The 21883-nt window shown below is 41.1% G+C and overlaps 1 protein-coding gene across 7 annotated transcripts; it reads right to left on the reverse strand.

Moving 5' to 3' along the window:
• Positions 1-1321: 1321 nt before the first annotated feature.
• Positions 1322-20853, reverse strand: ampd2b (adenosine monophosphate deaminase 2b). Of its 7 annotated transcripts, none has more exons than XM_055049790.1 (19): positions 13490-13585; positions 13164-13321; positions 7857-7981; positions 7633-7763; positions 7461-7529; positions 7291-7393; positions 6966-7170; positions 5534-5675; positions 5319-5408; positions 4981-5110; positions 4689-4883; positions 4478-4609; positions 4199-4362; positions 3591-3717; positions 3328-3491; positions 3014-3134; positions 2672-2845; positions 1988-2098; positions 1322-1896 (listed from the first exon to the last, which is right to left on the reverse strand). In XM_055049790.1, exons 3-19 carry the CDS (start codon positions 7884-7886, stop codon positions 1681-1683), a joined length of 2304 nt encoding a protein of 767 aa, XP_054905765.1. In that variant the 5' UTR covers positions 7887-7981; positions 13164-13321; positions 13490-13585; the 3' UTR covers positions 1322-1680. The 7 variants fall into 7 exon arrangements, with proteins under 7 accessions (XP_054905765.1, XP_054905766.1, XP_054905761.1 ...); XM_055049791.1 differs by having other exon boundaries at positions 13164-13303; positions 13490-13579; XM_055049786.1 differs by lacking the exons at positions 13164-13321; positions 13490-13585 and adding an exon at positions 20404-20853.
• Between the last annotated feature and the right edge of the window lie 1030 nt (positions 20854-21883).

The raw sequence follows: 21883 nt of genomic DNA on the forward strand, positions 1-21883 counted from the left end.
AAAAAATTCTAACGGTGTTATTGTTTGAATTGTTTATTGTATTTCACAGCAACTACATTCAACAGAAATTACTGTGAATGATATGCAAGGACATAAAAGTTAACAAAATAATTTGATCATTTGACGTCTGTTCAAGTTTAAGTTAGAGATTTAAATAAAATCAAGGAAGATGATGTGTGCGAAGGCTTCTCTGATTTGTTAGCTACGTTGCCACAGTTGCTCATGGGAAACTATTAACGCATTGCCTCTAATTATAACCTGTTTATATTAAATGTGCAGAACACAAAATCTCAGACGTAAAGCCACCAAGTAAGAAACCTAAAGTGCAATAAGGCTGCCATCCAAAGAGAGATGCCACAATGGGGTAAGCAATGAAGGCAAACAACCATGCAGACACAGCTTAGGGTGGTTTAGCATCACCAGTAAGTCTAACATGCATGTTTAGGACAGAGTAATCAGAGAGTACAGAGACCACATGCAAACTACATAGAAAACAAGATTTGTTTTGCCAATCCTTTAACAAAGTTCCTTTTAAATGGATTTCTGTTTTTCAAGACAGATCCAACTCTGTTTGACAGAATAACTATCCACCCACAACTTCTGCAAAGTGATGTGGTCACTTTGCAGAAAGTCTAAAACCCACCTACCAAACACGAAGGTTTCAAAATGGTGAACTATTAAATGATGTCACAACATTAAGTTTGCCCTGTGACAGACTGGTGACCTGTCCAGGGTGACCCTGCCTCTCGCCCGAAACGTTCGCTGGAGATAGGAACCAGCACCTCCTGACCCCACTCGGGTCAAGGGTGTAAGAAAATGGATGGATGGATGAAAAACATTGAGTTCATCTTAGTGTTCCAATTAGTGTCGTGCAGTTTCACATCGGTCCACACACTGCTACTGCACACACACACACATATATATATATATATATATATATATATATATATATATATATATATATATATATATATATATATATATATATATATTTAATTTTTTTTTGTTTGTTTGTTTTTCAATTGATAGATACTGCCAGGTTTTCAGACTCTGCAGACGGCTCTACTATCGCTTTTTCTGAATCTGTAAGATTTCAGGAATGTTAAATCTTATCTATTCACTTCTTCAACTCGTTTTATTATAGCTTTGATGCAGCTGGAGCAGTGGCTGCAAGATCGAACAACTAATGAAGGACTAACAGAGATAAAAAATAAAAAAAGAACATTGGCAAACCTCCGAAATAGCCAAAAAAGTAACTAAGTAACTTCATCGTAAATGCAGCTCTAAATGTTGTTTAAATTATTTCTCTTTTCACAGTCAATCTTGGATCCCGTTTATTATTAATGATATTTTTGAAAATGTGCAAGACTTGGTACAGCAATTACAGACATTGGACATACAGTAAATGGTGACAGAATATGTTAACAGTCTATGATTCTCTTAGAAGAGATTAGTCAAGGGACATTTTGGAAAAAAGCATCAGGAACAAAACAAACGACTCCGGGAAACAAAAGGAGGAAAACTGAAGATACACAGGTTTTAATTTCTGATGTTAGCAGCTTGTAATCATCCCATATGGAAGGCTTTTCTTTTCTTTCACAAGTGATATGTTTCTATGCAAACATGTACAATGTCCAGATGTGGAAACGTGGCCTGAGCTGAGCCATCTGTGCTGCACATTCACTTCTCTGCCTGCACCGCTCCCATGCACAACGCCCCCTCCTCCTCTATGGTCTCCAGCTCATCTGTGCGGATGGCCTGCGTGATCAAATTCAGCTCCTCACACATGGTCTCGTAGCGGTACGCCACGCGGATGTCGGGAACGTTGGTGCGCCTGATGTCGTTGCTCTCCTGGCCTTCTCTGATGTAGTCTGGGCCGAGCCAGTAACCCTTCATCTGACGAGGACAGAGGGAGATCAGACTGTCTGCGTGCTGATAGTCCGTTTCATAACCGTGAGGCAGGTTAATATGCAATATGCAAAGCTACCTTGTGAGAGAATCCACTCATTAAGACGCTGTTCCTGGCTAACTCACACATGTCACAGGAGCTCAGTTTCCACACCTGAGCAGCGATGCTGTACTCTTCCATCAGCGGCTCCTGCACAAAATAAACACGAGCTCTGAAATCAGTCCTAATATAATGTAGAGGCAGTTTCCCCCAACAGAATTTAAATTTAACCAAGGTTTTCAGCTAAATCTATTTACCATATTAAAATGTAAAAAAATAAAATAAAATCACAAATAAAACTCTGTAAATGCAGATTTCTACTGAAATTAAACGATAGCAGAATAAAATAAAAGAATAAAAACTGATGTGAAAATATTCTTTTGTTAAATGTATGGTGCAATCATGAAAGAAGACAAACAAATGAATTAAATGTATGCTGTTTTTACATCAACTAAATCAGTGTATTACGCTGTTCAAAGGACGTTTTAGGGTGCAATAATTTTTAATTGTAGTACGTTGAAGAACTTTATTGTATGTAATCGTTAACTTCTTTTTTCTCAAGGCCCTAATAAATTTATACACAGATCCAACACTTTTCAGGTAGGCAGGACAAGCACACCTGCTCCTCTTAGATTATTTTATTTCAAAGTTTTATCATTCTCACTGTTAACGGTTCTGTTTAAACTCAAGAGTTCATTTGTGAGTTGGTAAGCGTTGTCTGACCTTGGTAAAGTGAAACTGCAGGGGATCGTCTGTGGAGAGAGAGACCATGAGTCCTCGAGACAGGTACTCTGGCAGAGGGTTGCGGTGGTAGCTGAGGAACAGGCTGTTGTTGCTGAGAGGAGACATGGCGATGCCGATCTGAGCCAAATAATACAGATACTGCAACACAGGAGCCTGGAAGAGAAACAGGGGCATCATGTTGTGACATGAGAATTTTAAAGAAGAAATCAAACCACAAAGGAATAGAAAAAGCCTCGATGTTCTGACCAGTTTCTGAAATGTGATGTTTCGTCACAAAGTACAATAAGAACATTTTGTAGTTTGGAGACGGGGGGGTCCCACCTTTCTAAGCAGCAGCCCATGGGAGATGTTCTCAGACAGCATGAATCCAGACACCAGGTGATGGATCGGCCCCGCTTCCCCACAGTGAGGCCGCAGAACAAGGGTGTGAAAGCCGCGCTGCCTGGGATTAAAACAGTGTAGAAAATATTGGGAACCCGGCAACAAACAAGACTGAACAAACACCCACAGATCTTCTCCAGTGAAATGCAATCAAAGAGAAACGCAAAGGATCTAAAGAGTTTACTGAACAGTAGCCTTCAAAAATATACATATATGTATGTATATGAGCTGCACTGAGGTGTAATCTAACTTACCTGCGCAGGTGATTCAACACTGTCATGTTTGCGTACATATAGTAGAGGTAGTAGGAATATGGCGGGTTGTCCTCCTCTGTCCAGTTGGCTGGCAGCGGACTGTCCAGGTTGAAGATATGTTGCTCTGGTTTGGATTCATCATCCACACTGTCAAAGCCAACAACCTGCAGGACAAATAAAGTGCAGATCTGTTAAAAAAAAAACTCTCCGAGGATGACATGAAGGTGACGATCGGATTCAGTGGGTCAGTGAAATGGCCGTACATGCTGAAGGAAGAGGTGCAGCTCCGGGTGGCTGCCGGGGTTGATTGTGACCTCAAACAAAGGCCTGAAGATATTCTCAAGCATTTCCTGGAAGTTGGACAGCTGTCTCTTTGTATGGTAGACATCACTGTGAGGGGAGAACATAAACAAATAAAAAACCAAAAAACCAAAAAGCTTATAAATCATTTAATGAGTCTTATGTCTACAAAGACTTCTGGCTGTTTGGAAACCTACAGAAATTAATTTTATGACAGATTAAGTAGTCAATTCATTTACTTAGATGAAGCAATTTAAATATAAATATTTAACTGTAATTCAATGCAACAAATAAATGATTAAATAATATTTATGTTTGATAGTTGAAATAACACAGCAAATGTACTAATTTGATAAATTATCAATTATAATTTTATTATTAATAAACCTGAATTTATTTCACATTAAAGTATCTTTTTGTACATTCAAATACACACACACACACACACACACACACACACACACACACACACACACACACACACACACACACACACACACACACACCACACACACACACACACACACACACACACATATATAAATTGATTTATGTCAGTGCAGAAACTCACAACAGTCGTGGCACCTGTACGAGCCACCGCACGTTGTTGGAGTAGACCTGGTGTCTGACGGCCCACTTGGCCAGCTTGTCCCACTCGTTTCTGGAGCGGCCGTAGATGGACAGCCGGAGCTCCACGTTCTGGTACTTGCTCTCCTCCAGGTCCGCCATCACTTCCTGGGAAGTGATGAGAAAAAAATAGCCACCAGAGGGCGACAGCGCTTCAAAGAAGAGACAGTCAGGATTTCATGGGACTTGGCCAAAGAGGTTGTGTTTGGTTTTAAACGAGTACCTTTATGATGTGACCGAAGTACTTCCCCTCGATGTAGTTGTCGGTTTTGATGAAGATCTCTCTCAGAATGGATTCACCGATGGGATTATATTTAGCGTTGAATTTGTCAAACCGATGGAAGGTGTTGCGGTCCTGCAGACGGAAAACAGTTGAAACTTTTCATTGCGTCTCGTTGCTCTTGTTTGTCCATTTTTAACGCTGTGTTGCTTACGGCGTGCATGTCCAGAGTGTCCACACTGAGGTCAAATGCGGTCAGGTTCATGCTCTCAAACACCTCCATGAGTGTCTGACCTTTGCCTTTCTCCACATGCACAATCTCTTTTGGATATTTCTTCATGGCTCTTTTGATGAAACGAAGAAGATGCTTCTGGTTCATACAAGACGAAGCGTGAATGTGAGTGTCTACCTGTAAAACAAACAAACGGGGGGGGAAAAAAAATTCTTTTTCTGGGTTACCACAAATGATTATGACACAACAGGGTACAAGAAAGTGTGGTTTCTACCTTACGGATATTGTAAAAGTCTCTGTGGGGAACCTTTTTCTGTGCTGCAAGCTCCTTCATTTCATTCAGCAGAATGTGCATCTGGAATTTGGAGCTCAGATACTGAAGCCGACGATAGCAAAACGACTTTCTGTGGGGAAAGAAGACATTTCATCACACCATTTGGTGTTAAATTGCTTTCAAACAATCAGTGCCTAGCAAAAGTAGTCATAAGCCAGTGACACTTTATTTTGGCGTATCCTATCAAATCCCAAGAAAAGTTTGAGGCCTATAGGAAAACTTTTGCAAGGCTGTGTTTTCTTACAAAGTAGTGTTTAGTATGAGGAACTAGAGCTTACACGGGTCCATTGATGATGAGGGCCATCATGACGTTCATATCAGCGATGTACTCCTGCAGGTCTGGGTACGGCAGGTCAAGCTCTGTGTTCCTGTTTGCGACATTACAGTCAATCAAGTCTGGCTTCTGCCACTGGGACACGTGAACTGAGTCTAAAAACAGAAAACTCCTCTAACTGAAGATGAAGCACCAAGAGTTTTGTCCCCAATATCTTACTTTTCCATAATGTCCCTGCTGGTGTACACGTGCATGACGCCGTTCACCATCTTACAGCCGTAGCCCACATCGGGGGCCATGCTGGCGGGGTCCCGGTTCTCGTACGGGTGCGTGTCAGAAGCAGGTGGGTGCACCGTGGCATCTGTGAGGGGGCAGAGATTCATGCTCGGTCTGAGCTCAGCAGCCCACACACTGTGGCAGCATGTTCAGGGGGGTGTAACAGATTGTAGAGCTTTAAATCTGTGGGGTTGCCAGGTTGTGCTCCGCTGAGAGAGTACTACTGCTGTCGCTTAGCAATTTGGAGTCTGATCCAGAAAAACTAGCATCACATGTTCACATTCTTCAATGTTAAGTAAATAAAACATGAAAAAGAAGAAATACTGAAAATAAGTCATTTTCTCTCTCACGGCTTGTACTTTGCAGTTGCCTGTTTAATTTCTATTTTTGTTTTAGCATCTCGCTCCAGAGAGGTGGTCATTTCTGCAACTGGTCAGCTGGCGGAGTCAAAAATAGTAGAGTTGAACAAAGGGGCACATTTGTTGTCTGAAGTGTGCTAAATGAGTTGCTAGGCAGACATGCAAAAGACGCTCATGGTGATGTCTTTAACTAAAAGCACAAAAGCTTTGGGAGCAAGTGAGACATTTCAAAGAGCTCAACAACAGTAGCATCTTCTGTGGGATGAAACTAGTCCCTCTGCTGTGGACATGAGAGATTTTGTCCATGTGTAAAAATCTACTAAACAGTAAACTTCAGCTGGTGGCCCCCATGTTATAATAACACCAATACATCTTGCTCGCAACTGCTAAATATATGAATCTTTACCAAAAAGGGTGAGTGATAAAGCAAACAATTTGTTAGTATAAGCAAATACTCTGTGCCTCCTGTTAAATAGAGTTTAAATTATGGTATGTATTTGTCAGTTTAATACTGATTTTAAACTAATCACATTTAACATTTATTTTAATGTGTAACATTTTACAGGTAAGCCACAATATAAACCACAAATATTAGGGACCCTTTGTTGTAAACACTAAGGGGTCCGTGCATAGGTAAAACATGGCTCTCTGCTCCAGGTGGGAATGGCCAAAGGGCGGCACAAGCAAAATTGTAATTGCCTGCTGTGGCCTGACAATTTTTCTATTTCCTGTTTGTCCACTCAAGAAATGAGGAGGGGCTCTCTCCTATTAGGTGAACAGCAACCAAACAACTGGCTACACATTTCTTTCTGTGTACTGAATGTGTTTTGGATATTTGTTTGAGTGTAGAACTGAGACAACAGCAGAGGTTTGAAGCTGAACCTGAAATAAAAAGCTGGAAACTTTCAGCTTTCTGCATGTTTTTTGAGGGGAGCAGTAACTTCTCACAGTTAATACCTAAGTTAACTTCTCTGTTTCTGTGCTCTGGCTCATTAAGTGTTGATGCATGTGCCAACCTGCAGTAATGCTGGTCTCTGTGGTCTCTGCCAGCTCCTCCTCCTCCTCGTAGATGTCCAAGTAGAGCGGTCTCTCGCTCAGCTCCTGCAGGTAGCGAGCCGTGGTCCTGTAGAAGCTCTGCAGTGACAGACCCATGTACTTTTGCCTGATGAACAGAGCCTTCACCACACATTTGGCAGCGTCCAGCAGATCTGTGAAGGGAACCTTCAGGGAAAAGCAACAGCTTGAAAAAGGTGCAAAGATAGAGTATGTCTCCACGGTGGAGGAGGTGTTACATTAACGGTGAAGAAAAGCAGAAAGTTTCATTCGACTTTTCCAACTCACCCCACATTTCTCCTCTCCAGAAATAGTGACTCTCTGGTACTCCCTCTCTGGGACCACGTCTCTCTCCTGCTGATTAGGAGCCTCGCTCTGCTCCTTCATGAATCTGATGGCATGAACATTTGACATTTGACAACAACAAACGTTTCATAACAAAATCTTTGCTGACTCACTCCAGGTCAGTGGCACTGTCCGTCTTCATGAACTCCTGTTTGGCTCGGAGGAGGATGTCCGGTTCGAACCTGAGCACAGAGGCGCTAAACTCACTTTGGGATCTTTGATTTGCAACCAAAACCACCTGAGCTGCTGCATTCATTACAAGTTTCTTTACTTTCTGCCACTTACTTGACATCCTGACTAATCTGGCGCTCCAGGCGATGGCGTTTCTCCTCCAGCTGTTCGATGGGGCTGTCCTCTGGAAACTCATAGGGGGCGCTCCGCATCTCACTCTCCGCCAGGCCGCGGGAGAACAGCTCCTTCACACAGAAGCAGAAACAATAAGTTAAGCTGACATATTAGCTTAAAAGACGTGTGTTCACATTAGGGGAGCTCAATGGGAGAGTTTGGACCTCAGCTATCTCCTTGTATTTCCCGTCCATGGAGGTGCGCAGGTCGATGGATTGTTTCAGGGCCACTGGGATCCCGGGTAAGGAATGCTGGGAAGTGAGAAGTCGGCGAGGGCCACGAAATTCAACTGCAGAGAAAGAGAGAGGCATTTATTAGAAATCAGTGCGACATTTGCAAATAATTCTTTGCCCACAGCGAAACAAATTCTGTATGATGGGCTGGAAGGCCACCCGGCGATGAAGAAGCCAACATAAAAAACTGTTTGCACATGCACCTACCTTGTGGTCTTATCAAGATAAAATGTAATCATAATAACCATTGGTAAAATCCAAGGAAAAATGGGCATGCGTGCAAATCTGAGTACAACATCCCTATTAGGAATTTAGGTGGTGGCAACAAACTGTTGTAAGTTGTTTGACACAAGTCGTTTAAATCGTAGTTCTGTGAAATACAGAGAAAGTGTTCTGAATTTGAATAACAGGAAAATTAAAAATGCATCCCTCATTATCCTTGCATTTAATTTGTTTTGGTATTCAAGCCAATTTTCATCAGAAAAAAATTTGTCTGATTTAACGGCAAGAAAAGTGTTTTTTTTTTTTTCGGCGCATGTTCTAACAAACAAGTACAAAACCATTTTTGCCATATGTAGACAGCTTAAGCTGAGTAAAGGTTTTTATTTTTGAAGGGTTTTTTTTTGCTATGCACTGATGCCTGAGTTTGTTGTCCCAAATGTAACAATTTACTTGTAGCTGCCTCCTCAACTCCTTCATCATGCATGTTTTATTTCTTCACGTTCTCCGATTCCGGACATGGAATAAAATTTACTTACACAGGCGGCTTGTGAATGTAACAGTCTTTGTTTTGTAGCTAAGTTCATGTTCGTAAGGGTTCACGCTTTACATTGGTCAAAGATTTGACCTCTCTGCAGTCTCATGTGCCAGATTGTTCTGTTTTTGCACCCAGGCTGTCATTATTCCTTAAACTTTTGGCAAACGAAAAGACTGCGTGGGCTTCCTCTCCTGGTAGGATGTCTTTGAACAATTACTGACACCGAAGCTTTTTATAATCCTATAAAACCTGGAGCCTTAAAAACAGAAAAAGAAGAGGAAAGAAGGAAGATTATTGCTGAAGAAGCTCATTTACGCTTCAGACAGTGAGCAGAGACTAAAACGAGTCAGCTTGGTGGGTTTCCACAGTGCAGTGGAGCTCGGTGCATATTTATGCCTTTGTACGCAATGAACCATTTAGGTGAAGAGCCATCAGAGCCGAGGCAGTCGGGCCATTATTGCCCTGCAGGACCCAGTCCTACACAGACTCGGCTCTCAGAACGTGAGAATCGTTGTGAAAAGGAGGGAAGTGAGTGAATGCACTTAAAGGTAATTTTATTTATAAAGCACATTTTCAGCACCAAGGCAATACAAAGTGCTTTATAGGAATTAAAATGAAATGCAATTAAAATTTAATAAGCAAAAAGAAAGTGAGTTATTATTAAGACATTAACAATGAGAGAAGGGTGAGAACTACTCACCACAGGTGTAGTTTTTAGACAGATACCTATCTTTCACTCGAAACTGTCACTGAAATATTCATCATCATGTTGAATATTTCATTGCATGCATGGCAGAGTATCAGTGATGTCCCTCGGTATTTATAGACCATGTTCAGAAAGAGGTCAGAGAGGATGCAATGCATGTTGCAGTTTGACCTCTTGGTCAGCATTTGTTGATGACAGCAGCTCAGACACAACGCACACATAACCGGGCAAGTACACTTTCCCTTAAAGCAGGAGCATCCATCACAATCTACAAGCTTTTTTAAACTATTTTTTATAATAATTGAATTGCCAATTTTTTTTTCTTTTTAATTTTTTTAGAACACCTATTGTCTTTATTTAAGTCTGGACCCTTGCAGAATTGCAGAAAAAAATAATTGTTAGAAACTAATTGGCCAGCCCTCAACCCACCACACATTTGATCACACTCAGCCTAACACCGTCCAATCAACACATCCCACTCCACACAGAGAACAAGTTTGCTGGGACCACATGGCTGCAATGTCAAAACATAGACTGTATCTGAAACTCTGAGGAACAATGAGAGGAACACACACGTCTGCTGCACAGAAAAATACAACTTAAGAGTTGACGTTTGCAGGAAAACTGTTCGCTGAGTAAGCAGACATCATATAACATGAGACATTCACCATAAATGTTTCTTTGGGCAATTTTAATATAAAAAAAATCACATTCTGTATTTAATGTGAATGTGCACCATAGGTAAAATAATAATTTCACCAGAAATAAAGCAAAGTTTTTAAAACAGCTGAGCCAGAAACCAGAACTAAATTCAACAGAAAATTGTTGGGAGATTTGAAGAGACAATAGTATCAAAAAAGAATAGACGTCTAAATCTAAATGACCATGTCTTAATCAAAAGTCTAATTTTCATAGTTCCTTTGCATATTCTGTGTTCAAAGTCAAAAAAATTTGCACTGAAAGGTTACATTTCAGATGCTGAACAAAGCTGACTGGATTAAAAAACAGAACAAAAGCATGAACAGTCATGCTTTTGTGTCTATAAGCCACAGACGTCTGTGCAGTGCAGCAGCAACCAAAACTCCTCTGCTGTCAATTCAATGGATATTAAGCCGCTCTAATGACACCGGACAGTGGTGTGGAGGGCAGGATGCGACAACCACATTGGTCTGCAGTAAGGCCAAGCCCAGCCACTGCCTCCAGACCTGAAGCTAAGCCCCTAATGGCTGCTATATTTGGATCAGTGGCGTTTATGGTTATATAATAACTCATCCCCTCACGGTCGGGGAGCAAACCGCTCTGAAATTAAATCCATCAGTGTTTTTCTTGGATGTATTTTGCCGGCACAGATATTAAATTGACCAGAGTTCTCCTGCAAAATTTGTTCAACTGCTTTATGATTGTCTACAGGATCTAAGAGATGCTGGGAAAAAAAAGACAACACTCACTGCTTGATATCTACTGAGTCAAAATGAGATGAAACAGGGTTCACACAACAGAGAGAAAGGCTGGAGATGTGCACTCACTGGGGGCTCTTTAGTAGAAACATTTCCTCAATAACTTGTTAAAATGACCAGTGAATCTGCCAATCACTTGTTAGGGACTCAGTGCCTTTATACACACAAAGTAAAGTAAGTAAATAGAGGATCAGAAAGGGAAAGAAAGGGTATTTAAATTATTTTAACACAGTCAGAAAGAGATGATCTGCTGGAATCTACAAACCAAACATTTCTTTCAGATTTTTCAGATTTACTGAGAATGGATTCAAAAAATAGAAAATATCAGAAGAAAAGCCTGTGTGTGAACAAAAAGGCCTAATTGATATCAGGGGTCAGTAACGCTAAAGTAATGTGGTGGTAACAAGTTCTGGTCCTGGCCTGTGAGTCTAGATTTCTGCTGCTGCAATCAGACTGTAGGATCAGAATTTGGCAAAAACATCAAATCCGTCTTGCTTTGTATCAACACTTCAGACTGGTATCAGTATAATAACGTGTTTTGATGGCACATTTTGTTTTGATGGCACATTTTGGACTCCAGGCTGCTTGGTGGTGCCACTGGTAGCACTGGTTTTGGCTGAGGTCTTCCTAGAGTTTGCATATTCTCCAGTGCATGCAATGAGTTCTCTCTGGGTACTCTGACCTCTTCCCATGGTCTAAAACATACCTGTATAATTGCTCTCTCTAAATTGTGAGTGTGTTCGTGGCTGTCTGTCCTGTTTGTCTCTGTGCTGGACTGTGCAGGATGAACCCCGACTGTCGCCCATCGACAGCTGGAGATAAATCCCAGCTCCCCCTGCAACCCAGCAAGGACAAGCGGCGGGTTTAGACGATGGATGGACTTCAGGTCCATTATTGTTTCAGCTGAGCATCATTAAATTACACACAGCTAGCTTGAGTGTTTTTCTTCAGTACATCCATCTCATTATGACGACAGTGAGGCATCTTCTAAAGGGTAGTTACAGCAGCATGTCACAAAGCTCAGATAGTCTCACTTTGGGCTCTTGAACTTGACAGTGAGTTCCCTGTACAGACCTCAGTCTAAAAGAGCGTCTTCTCTGAGCAAAGTTTTCTGCAACTTGTTGAATCTATCATGCAATATATAGAAAATAAAGCAGTTCTGAAAACAGTGTGTTTAAGAAAGTGATGCAAGAGACAGATAGAGAGACAGATAGTCGTGTGATTCTCACTGTCAAAGGACTAAGAACGAACCGCGCAGCTTTGAGATCAGTATGTTTTATTCCGTTTCCATGCCTATAAATGTTTACCTTATAACTCTGGGCCCTTATTTAGAATAAATGTTCAGCATGAATAAAATTCAACATCCTCCCTTAATCTCTCTGGTTTTACCATCAAGCAGGCCTCTGCACAAACCACCGTAGTCTACCTGCACCTGTAGAGATTTTAAATCTACAGTGAGGGCTGTGACTCATCGCCTCGGTGGAAAATGTTTCTCAGTAAAACTTACATATTCTCACAAAGGCAAGATTGCTTTGGGATGCCAGAGACTAACAATGCTGTAGAAGAGTTTTACTTGGAAAGCTCCAAGCAGAATTGGATTTATTTCTAATGCTTGGCGAATGTGAAATATAAAAAAAAAGGCTTTCTGGTAAAACTGTCAAACGAAATGCAAAAACCGAGAGTTTTCAAAGCATTCATATTACACATGTTTTTTCTTGAACAATATGCTTCAAGCTAAGTGTCTCTGCTAGTTCTGCATGTGGTTGACTGCTATCTAGAACCAAGTAAATCCCACAGGATTTGATGACCATATTATGATAACTAAGCAGCTTTTAAAAACTGGTTTCCTTGTGGTTCAACATCTATCTGCGGACCTTTGCCGCTGTCTGCAGAGACAGTTTTTATCTCCATTCCCACAGGCCAAAAGTGATATAAAAACAGCTTCTTCTCTGTTTTTCATCAGCCTACCTTGTGGAAACTAAAAAGCACTAACTGCCCAGATACAGTCCAGCATTACAACCCCTCCAAAATCCCACGGCTTCCGCGAGTTGCAGGCATTATCGATCTGGACTTCTTCTTTCTGCACACTTGCACCATTTTACCCACTCTGGAAAAGCACCAGGAAGCAAGTTTGTGGGGCGATCAATCAGCACACTGTCTCCTCGGCACTAAAGACAGCGCTGCTTGGGGCTGTAGCACGAAGCCGTCAGAGGACAGCCAGAAGAGAGGTGATTGGGAAAGAGGGAGAGGAATAAAGGAGGGGAGCATTTTGTGCTTTTTTTTTTTTCGTAATGAGGGATGAGGGTAGTGGAGCATACCTGTCTCCTTAGAGCCAGTTTTAACCAGCAGCTAGCAGAGCCAAGGGAGGACAGACAGACAGAGGGAAGGAGGGAAAGAGATGTTGTCCTGGCTGGGAGATGGAGCATGCCAAACAGCAAATGGCCCAGGATGGCGACTGCTGTCCTTTCAGCATGGGCTCAACATGATGGAGGCAAAGGAGGGATGGAGAGAAACAAATGAGAAACACTTCAAGTCAAAAAATGCAATACTGCAAACACACTCGTGCCTGCACATCAATGCACTCACAGAGTCAAACCATCAGTCATCTCTGCTGCTATCCATAATCTGTCCCTGTCATACATACACAGAGCAGGTCCGGCAGATCCATGAACTCCCCCTCACAGCCCCCCTCTGCTCTGCCTGCCTCCTGGTCCAGGCCAGCTGTCGCTGCACTAGCCGCCTCTGGAGCTCATCTTCCTCATTTAAAAGCCTCTGACATCAATCTGGACTGTACCACAGGAGGATGAGGAAGCGGGGGACGGGGGGGGGGGAGGGAGACGAAGGAGCATCAGCGGAAAGCACCGTCTCTCCTGGGTTGAACTGGTGGAGCAGCACCCCCCCTGTTCTCCATGCAGTCGCCTGAGCTGTGTTTTGCTGAAGGGACCATGTGTTCAGGATGTTTGTGTCATGTGTGTCTGAACAAAACGCTGCTGTCTCAGCTGTAAGGTTTGACATTTCATTGTCCTCATTGTTTGTTGTTGTTGACAAATGGTAGAAGTCTGAGGAGGAAAAATGCGTTCAACACATGACCAGAACTGAATCTCCTCTCACAAATCAACTTAAAGAGTCACTTCGTCGTTCCCATTCAGGCTGAAGTGTTTATTCTGGAATGACCTTCTCTTTCTTCTACGATGGCATATTAGAGACATACAAAAAAAAAAAAAAAAAAATAAAAATAGTAGTATTTTGAGAATAAACTCATATGAGAATAAAGTCGAAATAACATGAGAATGAAGTGGTAATAATTTGGAAATAAAGTTACAATAGTTTGAGAACAAAGTCATAAAAAATAAAGTCCAAATAATACAAGGATACATTTGCAATAATATGAGAATAAGGTGATATTCTCATCTGAGGACATGAATCATAAAGCCATATATTCTTGCAATATATGTGTCTTATATTACAGGAATATGTCATAGTATTATGACTTTATTCTTGTAATTTTATGACTTTGTTTTCCTAACTTTATTCATTTTATTTTCTTACAGTGGCCCTAACACTCTATCGTATTGATTATGTGGCCTCAAGTTAAAGCATTAAGTTACTTGTCTTTACACAGACGTGAACATGAGTTGCATCCCACTTTTTATCTATATTTTTGAATTAGGAATGGATTTATGGGAACTTTAATGTAGGATTAGAAGGTCTGGCTATAATACTTGGTATGTCAAAAATGTTAACAGTTCCTTTAAGTGAAACTGAGGAGGCAAACCCAAAGCACACCATCAGGTTGTGACCATCATCTCATCGGCTCGTTGATGGGAAAGGTGTGTTGCATTGCCACAGGACCTGGGAAATCGATTCCCTGAAGCTCTATTTAGACATTTCTTGAACTAATCTGAAGGACATATTAGTTTGGATCCAGCATCTGTGCAGAAAATTGGCAATCTCTGCACATTGTGTATCTCAGCATCGAATAACGCCACTCATTGGCCGACCACTTCATTCCCAGTCTCTACCAAAACTGAAAGAGTTAAAAGCAAGAAAACTTTCTGGCTCAACCTGTTGCCCAAACTCCAGGATCTGAACCCAGGACTTTCATGCTGCAAGGCAACAGCACTACCAACTAATAGATGAGGCTATTATTATTTCATTGTTTGTTTATGTGATGATTCCTGCTTTTTGTTTGCTTCAGGCTCTTTTGTCTTTTATGACCTGAGCTGCTTCTCTGCTGAAACTCAAGTCAATTTTTACCTTCAGTTTCTGGATATCCTCTTACAACATGGAAATCTCCTAAGTAACTCCATGCAATCCGACATGACTGGAATCACAAAAAGAAAGAAAATAGATCTGTTCTGTAAGGCCTTCCTGATGGGCAGGACGTTATGGGGGGTGAAGCCCAACGTCACACTTTTACCAAAGGAATGAACCCACTCGGCCAGAGCACCAGAAAATCCATTTAGTCATTTCTTATGCCCCTCACTCAAATGCAAATAGGTTTTGAAGAACTCCTATCGGTTTTCAGTGAGCATTGAGACATGGATTTATTCAGAGGCGGCGCTCTCTAATGGTCATGTGAGGTTTTACAGCCAAATAACTGCATTTATAATGATTCATTGTCAGTCAATGAATCATGACTTTATTCTTGTAATCATCATTCAGATGTTCATCCATCAAGAGATAAAATAAACCTGGTTTTAAACAAATGTTTGTCAGATTGCCTGCATTTTTCTGATGATTTTGATCTTAGAAAGGTGTTGTAATCAACAAGATAATGACGTGCTTTAAATAATCTGTTCATATTAAATCATGTGAAGACACTTCCATCATATCCACACATAAAAATGAAAGTAGTTCACAATGCATTATGGGTGTTTTAGTAAATCTGGCATCTTCCATAGATGAAAGTTATTTAGCAAATCTCTTTACAGCAACTCTTAAAAAATCACTTGAGAAATTTCTCGAGCTGTGTTAAGACAAAGCAACAATCGTTTAAAGAAATCACAAAGTGCAGAAATTTATTTCATCCTTTTATCAATTTTTTTAATCTTCTCATTCAGATCAGTAAAATTCAAGGCAAGTTTGTGTTCATAGGCTAAACTCGCCACGTTATGCAAATGATAAGTAGAATTTAGAGTCAAACATTTTCAGCCATTACAAAGTGTGATCTGAAGTCTGTACCTTTCAGACTGGACCTCTTTGAGTGCAAGCAGCAGCTTCTGTCGGGTTTCTGTCGACTTATCGACTGCATGAAAACACCATCAGGCTCCAGGACAACAGAGCTGCGACCCCACCCTCCCAGACCCCGTCTCATCCCATATGTTGCTCCATCTGAGCAGCGGAAAGGAAACAAAAAGGCGGAGTGTCTGAGCTCAGGTTATCTGATGAAGGTGTGTCGGTGTTTCGGTCAATCATTAAGAGATTAGATTCTTGTTGCAGTGGCGTTACAATGTTTGTCTGCGACCCACGCTGTGATATCTGTGTGGGATTGTAACAACGACAACAAGTGACACATACTAAGAGCATGCCGGTGAAGCCCAGCGTGATCAAAGGTCATTCATTGCTTCCTGAATGACCACTCTGAATCAGTGAGCTCATTAAAAGACTTCCTTTAGAAATATTTCACATTTTATTATAGGCCAGGAGTTGCTTTTACAAATATGATCAACGTCTTTCTGCAGCTTTCTATTAGTCTGAGAAGCGGATTAATAGGGGTGATTGGGAAGTGATTGAGAATCAGATTTTGCAAACACGCTATCATCTATGGTTTAGAATCTAAACTTTAGATGACAGCGTGTTTGAATGTTCCATATAAAGAAAAGACTAAAGTTTCAATCAAAAATCTGTGGCAGGACCTGATTGCATTCACCCAGTCAGTCAGTCAGTCAGTCAGTCAGTCAGTCAGTCAGTCAGTCAGTCAGTCAGTCAGTCAGTCAGTCAGTCAGTCAGTCAGTCAGTCAGTCAGTCAGTCAGTCAGTCAGTCAGGGTGATTATATGCCCTGACTGACTGGTTTATCAAAGGACAGATTAAATTATCTGATTTCTTGATTTTTGAAGCTGTAACTTTTCTACAAACTGTCGACTGGATCTAAAAACAAGTCGAAGGCACATTTTATACAAAAATGTTTCAGAAATATACCGCACTTTGTGTTGGTATACCACATGAAATTACAGTAAAATAATCTGCAGGTTTTGGATGTATTATGATAATATGTGAAAAAGTTCAGAGAAGTATGAAAACTATTCCAAGAATCTTTAACTCTTATGTAGTGTGTATTTAGAGCTGGACTAAAGAAGCTGTGGAGAATCGTGGTGAAATTTTAATAATGAAATCAAAAATCTTGCAGCAGAAGCATGAGGAAAGTGGGACATGAAGCACGGCCAGAGAAACAGGGATTAATTAATGCAAAGAAGCTGAACAAAGACTCACAGATGAAAACACAAATGAACACAAACACACAAACACACAAATGAAACTCAAACACACACTATAATGTATGATATTGTTGGTTTTTTTCCTACCCTGCTCTTCATGCATTTTCCATCAAACCATTTTGGTCTCAATTAATGTCAGACAGCTGTTATGACTCAAGCAGACAGCTCCTGCTGCATTCATTTACAAGCATTTCCACACGTTTCAGTGCCTCAACAAGTCCAAATTGTATCAGCGCGGAGTGGGAGCGAGCTGGAGAGTGGGTGTCTCTAATCCCAGAACTACCTTCCTCACACCCAGAGAAGAGATTCATCTAAAGCTGCTCTTTGCTGAGCTTCACCCTGCAATGATGTGATAAATACAGACACCAGGCTCAAACACGCTGCACAAAATACACTCCAACTCCGAGCTGTTCTGATCCTGCAGCATATTTTCGCATTTGCTCCCTTTCAGCTGAGCATGTTCACTTGTTCAGGGGGATGATCCATTTTTACTGCATGCAGGTGTCATTTATAAAGCATGTTGAAAGACGTCATGCGATCTCTATTTAAAATTCAATCGAAAGTGGCTGAAGCAGAAACGAATCCAAGACAATTCGAGACCGTAGCGTTAACCATCTGATTTGATTTGATCTGATGCAATCGAATCAGCCTGATTTCGCTGCATTTGCAGTTACAATACTGTACAATCTGCCCCCCAGCTACACAAGCACCCTTACAAAAAAAGAACAAAACAAAAGAGATGAGTCACCTAAATGTCATATTTGCTTACTCAGTTAGTTCCCTTTCAGCTTTAACAAAATCAAATGTGAGTGTTGGTTTTTCCATGTGCCTCTGCAGATTGTGTCTTCGGTAAAGTCTCTAACGATGAAGAGGTAAAAGAAATGGGACTTAAAAAACCCAGCATCTGTTCAATTGTTCCACTCAGCATGAGATCATTTATTTACAATAATGATTTTGTTTACGAGCTACAAAAGTGGATAATTGCTGAAAACATCCTGATCTGGGAGCTGATGATTCACTCAGCTTTCCTGCTGCTGGATCAGATGGCAAATTATTGAGCACATTGACCCTAAACTAAAGTCTGAGCATGTCACCGTTGGTTTCCAGTGGAGACATGAACAGGAAGACATTACTGAGACAACTTTAGATTTAAACAATGCAAGATTTTGAAGAAATATGACTAGAACAATTGTCCAAGTCAAGACATGGACTTCAAATTTTATCATGATACACTACTGTGGCTCCAGAAACACAAACACTGTGACATAAGATACTGTGCTATCACAATAACATTGTGAAGTGCAACTTTACCACTCAGCAGGAGATAACAGCTGCTTTTATTTCTGTTGCCAGAGATTTTATTCTTTGATTCTCTCATAAAACCAACAACAGGAGCGTAGAGGTTTTGAAGTGTACATCCCGCTGTTAAATCGACAATTTCGATCTAACAGGAGAGACTTTCATTCACCATTTTCAAAGCTTTGCAACGTACAAGGATAAAAGTCTCACATAATCCAAATGAAAAACAAAGAGCTTTATTGAAAGAAAAACATAAGTATGCTGTAACTTTGTCTCATAGGTTCTAGCATATTTGTTTCGGTTTCAGTTTTTCTTCAGTTCAGATAATCAAATTAACTTGAACTGGAAGAAGTAAGAAGAGCTCTGCAATGGCCAGAATATAGCTACAATTTCCATCAAGTAGTGATTTTGTTCGACTTCACAAATATCTCCTGGATTTTCCACATGTCTGCACTGAGGGTTGGTGTGTCAAAATATATTTATTATTTAAAGAAAAAAAAAAAAACATCTGAAACTGGCTCAAAACTCCAAATATGCCCAGCAGAACATGTTGTGATCTGATGAAATATTCTGTCCAGGTTTTTAAGCAGCATAAAAAAGGTGACATCATCAAGTGAATCCCAAAATGAGAGTGACGGTGGCGGCATCGAGCTAGTTTCTCTCCAATAACTGTTGGTTTGTCTTTTCCCCCAAAACCCCAGGGTGTCTGATGTTTTATGTCACGGATGATTTGTTGTACATGATATATGATTTTGTGGAAAATGTTTTAAAATGATTTATCATGCTCTAATTATTTTTGTATTAGAGCGATGTGGCATTTTGGAACAGCATTGTACACTTCTGAGAGCTCTGTAGGTTAAACAGCAAAAGTAATATCCAAACCACGACAACATTTTTTCCTAGATTAGTCCAACCATTATTTCTATCATATAATGTAATACAATAAAAAAAATAAAAATGAAACCTGCACCGATGCAGAAATCATTTTCTGCATTTTCTCTGATGAAAAGGAAACCCTAATGCCTGAATGTGGGGCTAAAAGAGACAAATACGATCCGCACAGAGGGACGCTTCCATCTTGTCAGAGAGCGACCTGTCAGCCTCACATCACTCTGGAACGAACAAACAAGTTTTGCATTTCAGAGAAAGTGTGGCTGGAGCAGCATATGACGCCTCCTCTTTGTGGTTAGGATAAAAGACTGTGCATACATCAGAGTGGAGGCTAATCCTCTCTTTCAGCCGAGGACAAAGTCCTGAGGTACCAACATACACATTCTCCCTCTGCAGTTAAACAGCTTAGCAAAAACCACAGTCATCAAGTTTCTTCTCTCAAGGAAAAGAAAAGGACAGGAAGAGTCAATTTAAAATCAATATGCCCATCGAAAAGTCATAATTCAGCCTAAAACATGACAGCAGTTCACCTGAGAAAGGGCAGTTCACCTGAGAAAAACAAGTTACGCAACGGCTAAATTGTTTCATACTGGTGTGGCTCATTTGTGATGCAGCTCTGAGAGAGCATGAAAGATGAAGCCAGAAAAGATAACAAAATAAAAAAAAGGGAATATAATAGGAAGACTGTGAACATGCTTTCAGCAAAGGAGTAAAATGCCTGAAATCTTCCCCACAAAACAGCCTCTGTTGCATCTTCCTGTAATCAACAGGTTTGCATTCAACTACTGCCAGCCTCCTCCAACTCAGGGGAAAGTAATGCGCACAAAGTGTTTTTATTTACATTGGCTTACTTTTTCTGTTACTCATCCTGAAAAGCTGTCAGAGCCGAAACATGAGGTTTGATGTTTATTTCTCACCTCCTCCACTCACCTGTGCTGGCCGTGTACTGCAGGCTGCCGCGCTTCTTAAAAGGGGAAAGAGGCTTGCTTTTGACCCCAGAGCCACCGGCTGCGGTCCCGGAGGGCACGTTGGAGGACATGATCCCGGGTCGTGTTGCTCGGCTCGAACAAGAGGAGGGAGAAGAGGAGAACTGAATGAGTCAGGCTGAGCTGTGGAGGACGGAGTGATGCTGGGCGAGTGAGGAGGCGAAGAGAGGAGAGGAGGAGGAGGACAGACGAGAGAGAGAGAGAGATGTAGCACAGATGCTTTCAGCTTGAGGGAGTCTCACTGCAGTCGATGTGTGAGAAGGGGTTCCCAGACTCACTGGTCCATCAGCATCAGCATCCCTCTGCAGAGAAACAAACTCCGCCCCCCCAGCAAAAGACCCCGGCGCCTGAGCTGCAGCGTTGGTTGGGGGAGCTGGGGGATGTAGGGTCTCACATTCCCCACCTGGTCATGCGCAAAAAAACAACAACACACAGCCACTTTTACAGCCACGCACAACAACCACTACAACACACGCGCTCGTGCACACTGCTCTGCTGTTGCCATGACGACCACAAATCTGCGCGTACTCTGTAGTGCAGAGTGTTGGCCAGCAAACTTTCTATTAATAAATTATAAAACGGGGTTGCATAAAATTTGATAAGGAAGTGTGAAGACGGTGAGGCGATAATATCAACGTTGGCCCTGCAAGCACAGCGAGTCAGCGAGACACAGAAGACCTGCAGAGGCGATGCTGCGCAGCATCAAGCACCACCAAGCACCACCAAGCACAGACGCTTCCTGCTCATAGTTCAGCACTGACAAAATGTGGACTGAACAGAAAGTTCTCAATGAAACCAATTCGCTGTTCAAAAATTGTTTCAATTCCATCCTTCTGGGAGCTTTTGTTGTTTTCTTTCTGCCAGTTCATTTTTCTCTCCCTGGTGAAAAATGAATATATCATGTATGTTTAATTTTAATACACTTGAGCATATTTCAGTCAGACTAATCATGAGTATACTTCAAGTTCACTTAGGATTAGTTAACCTGACATTTTGGAACAACTCATTTTGTGTTTAATAGTATTTAAACTGTATTAAAGCACAATTTAGTGTTCTAAGTGTTCTTAGTTGTTTGGACAACTTAAGTTAAACTTAGTATACTTTAGGTATATTGCTTTTTATGTAACATAAATGTCTTCTGTCACTAATGCATTTCAAAGATGCAGCAATAATTACCTGGTTATTAACAGGCACTGGTTAGGAGTGATCATTGAAAACTCCAAACCTCTTCATGTTTGGCTGTTTTGTTTTTAATTACAAATTTCCAAGTTTTTTTTTTGTTTGTCACAATCATTGTCCATATCTTCCCCTATCAGTGTAATTCCTTCCCAATTATCTCTTTACCATCACCCGGTCTGCTGCCTTACACCAGCTGAAACTCAACAGGCTGTAAATCCAACTCTGTGACAGCTGAAGCGTCCGAT

Source organism: Poeciliopsis prolifica, unplaced genomic scaffold (genome assembly GCF_027474105.1).
Source record: "Poeciliopsis prolifica strain line A6 unplaced genomic scaffold, Auburn_PproV2 SCAFFOLD029, whole genome shotgun sequence".
Classification (NCBI taxonomy): Eukaryota; Metazoa; Chordata; class Actinopteri; order Cyprinodontiformes; family Poeciliidae; genus Poeciliopsis; species Poeciliopsis prolifica.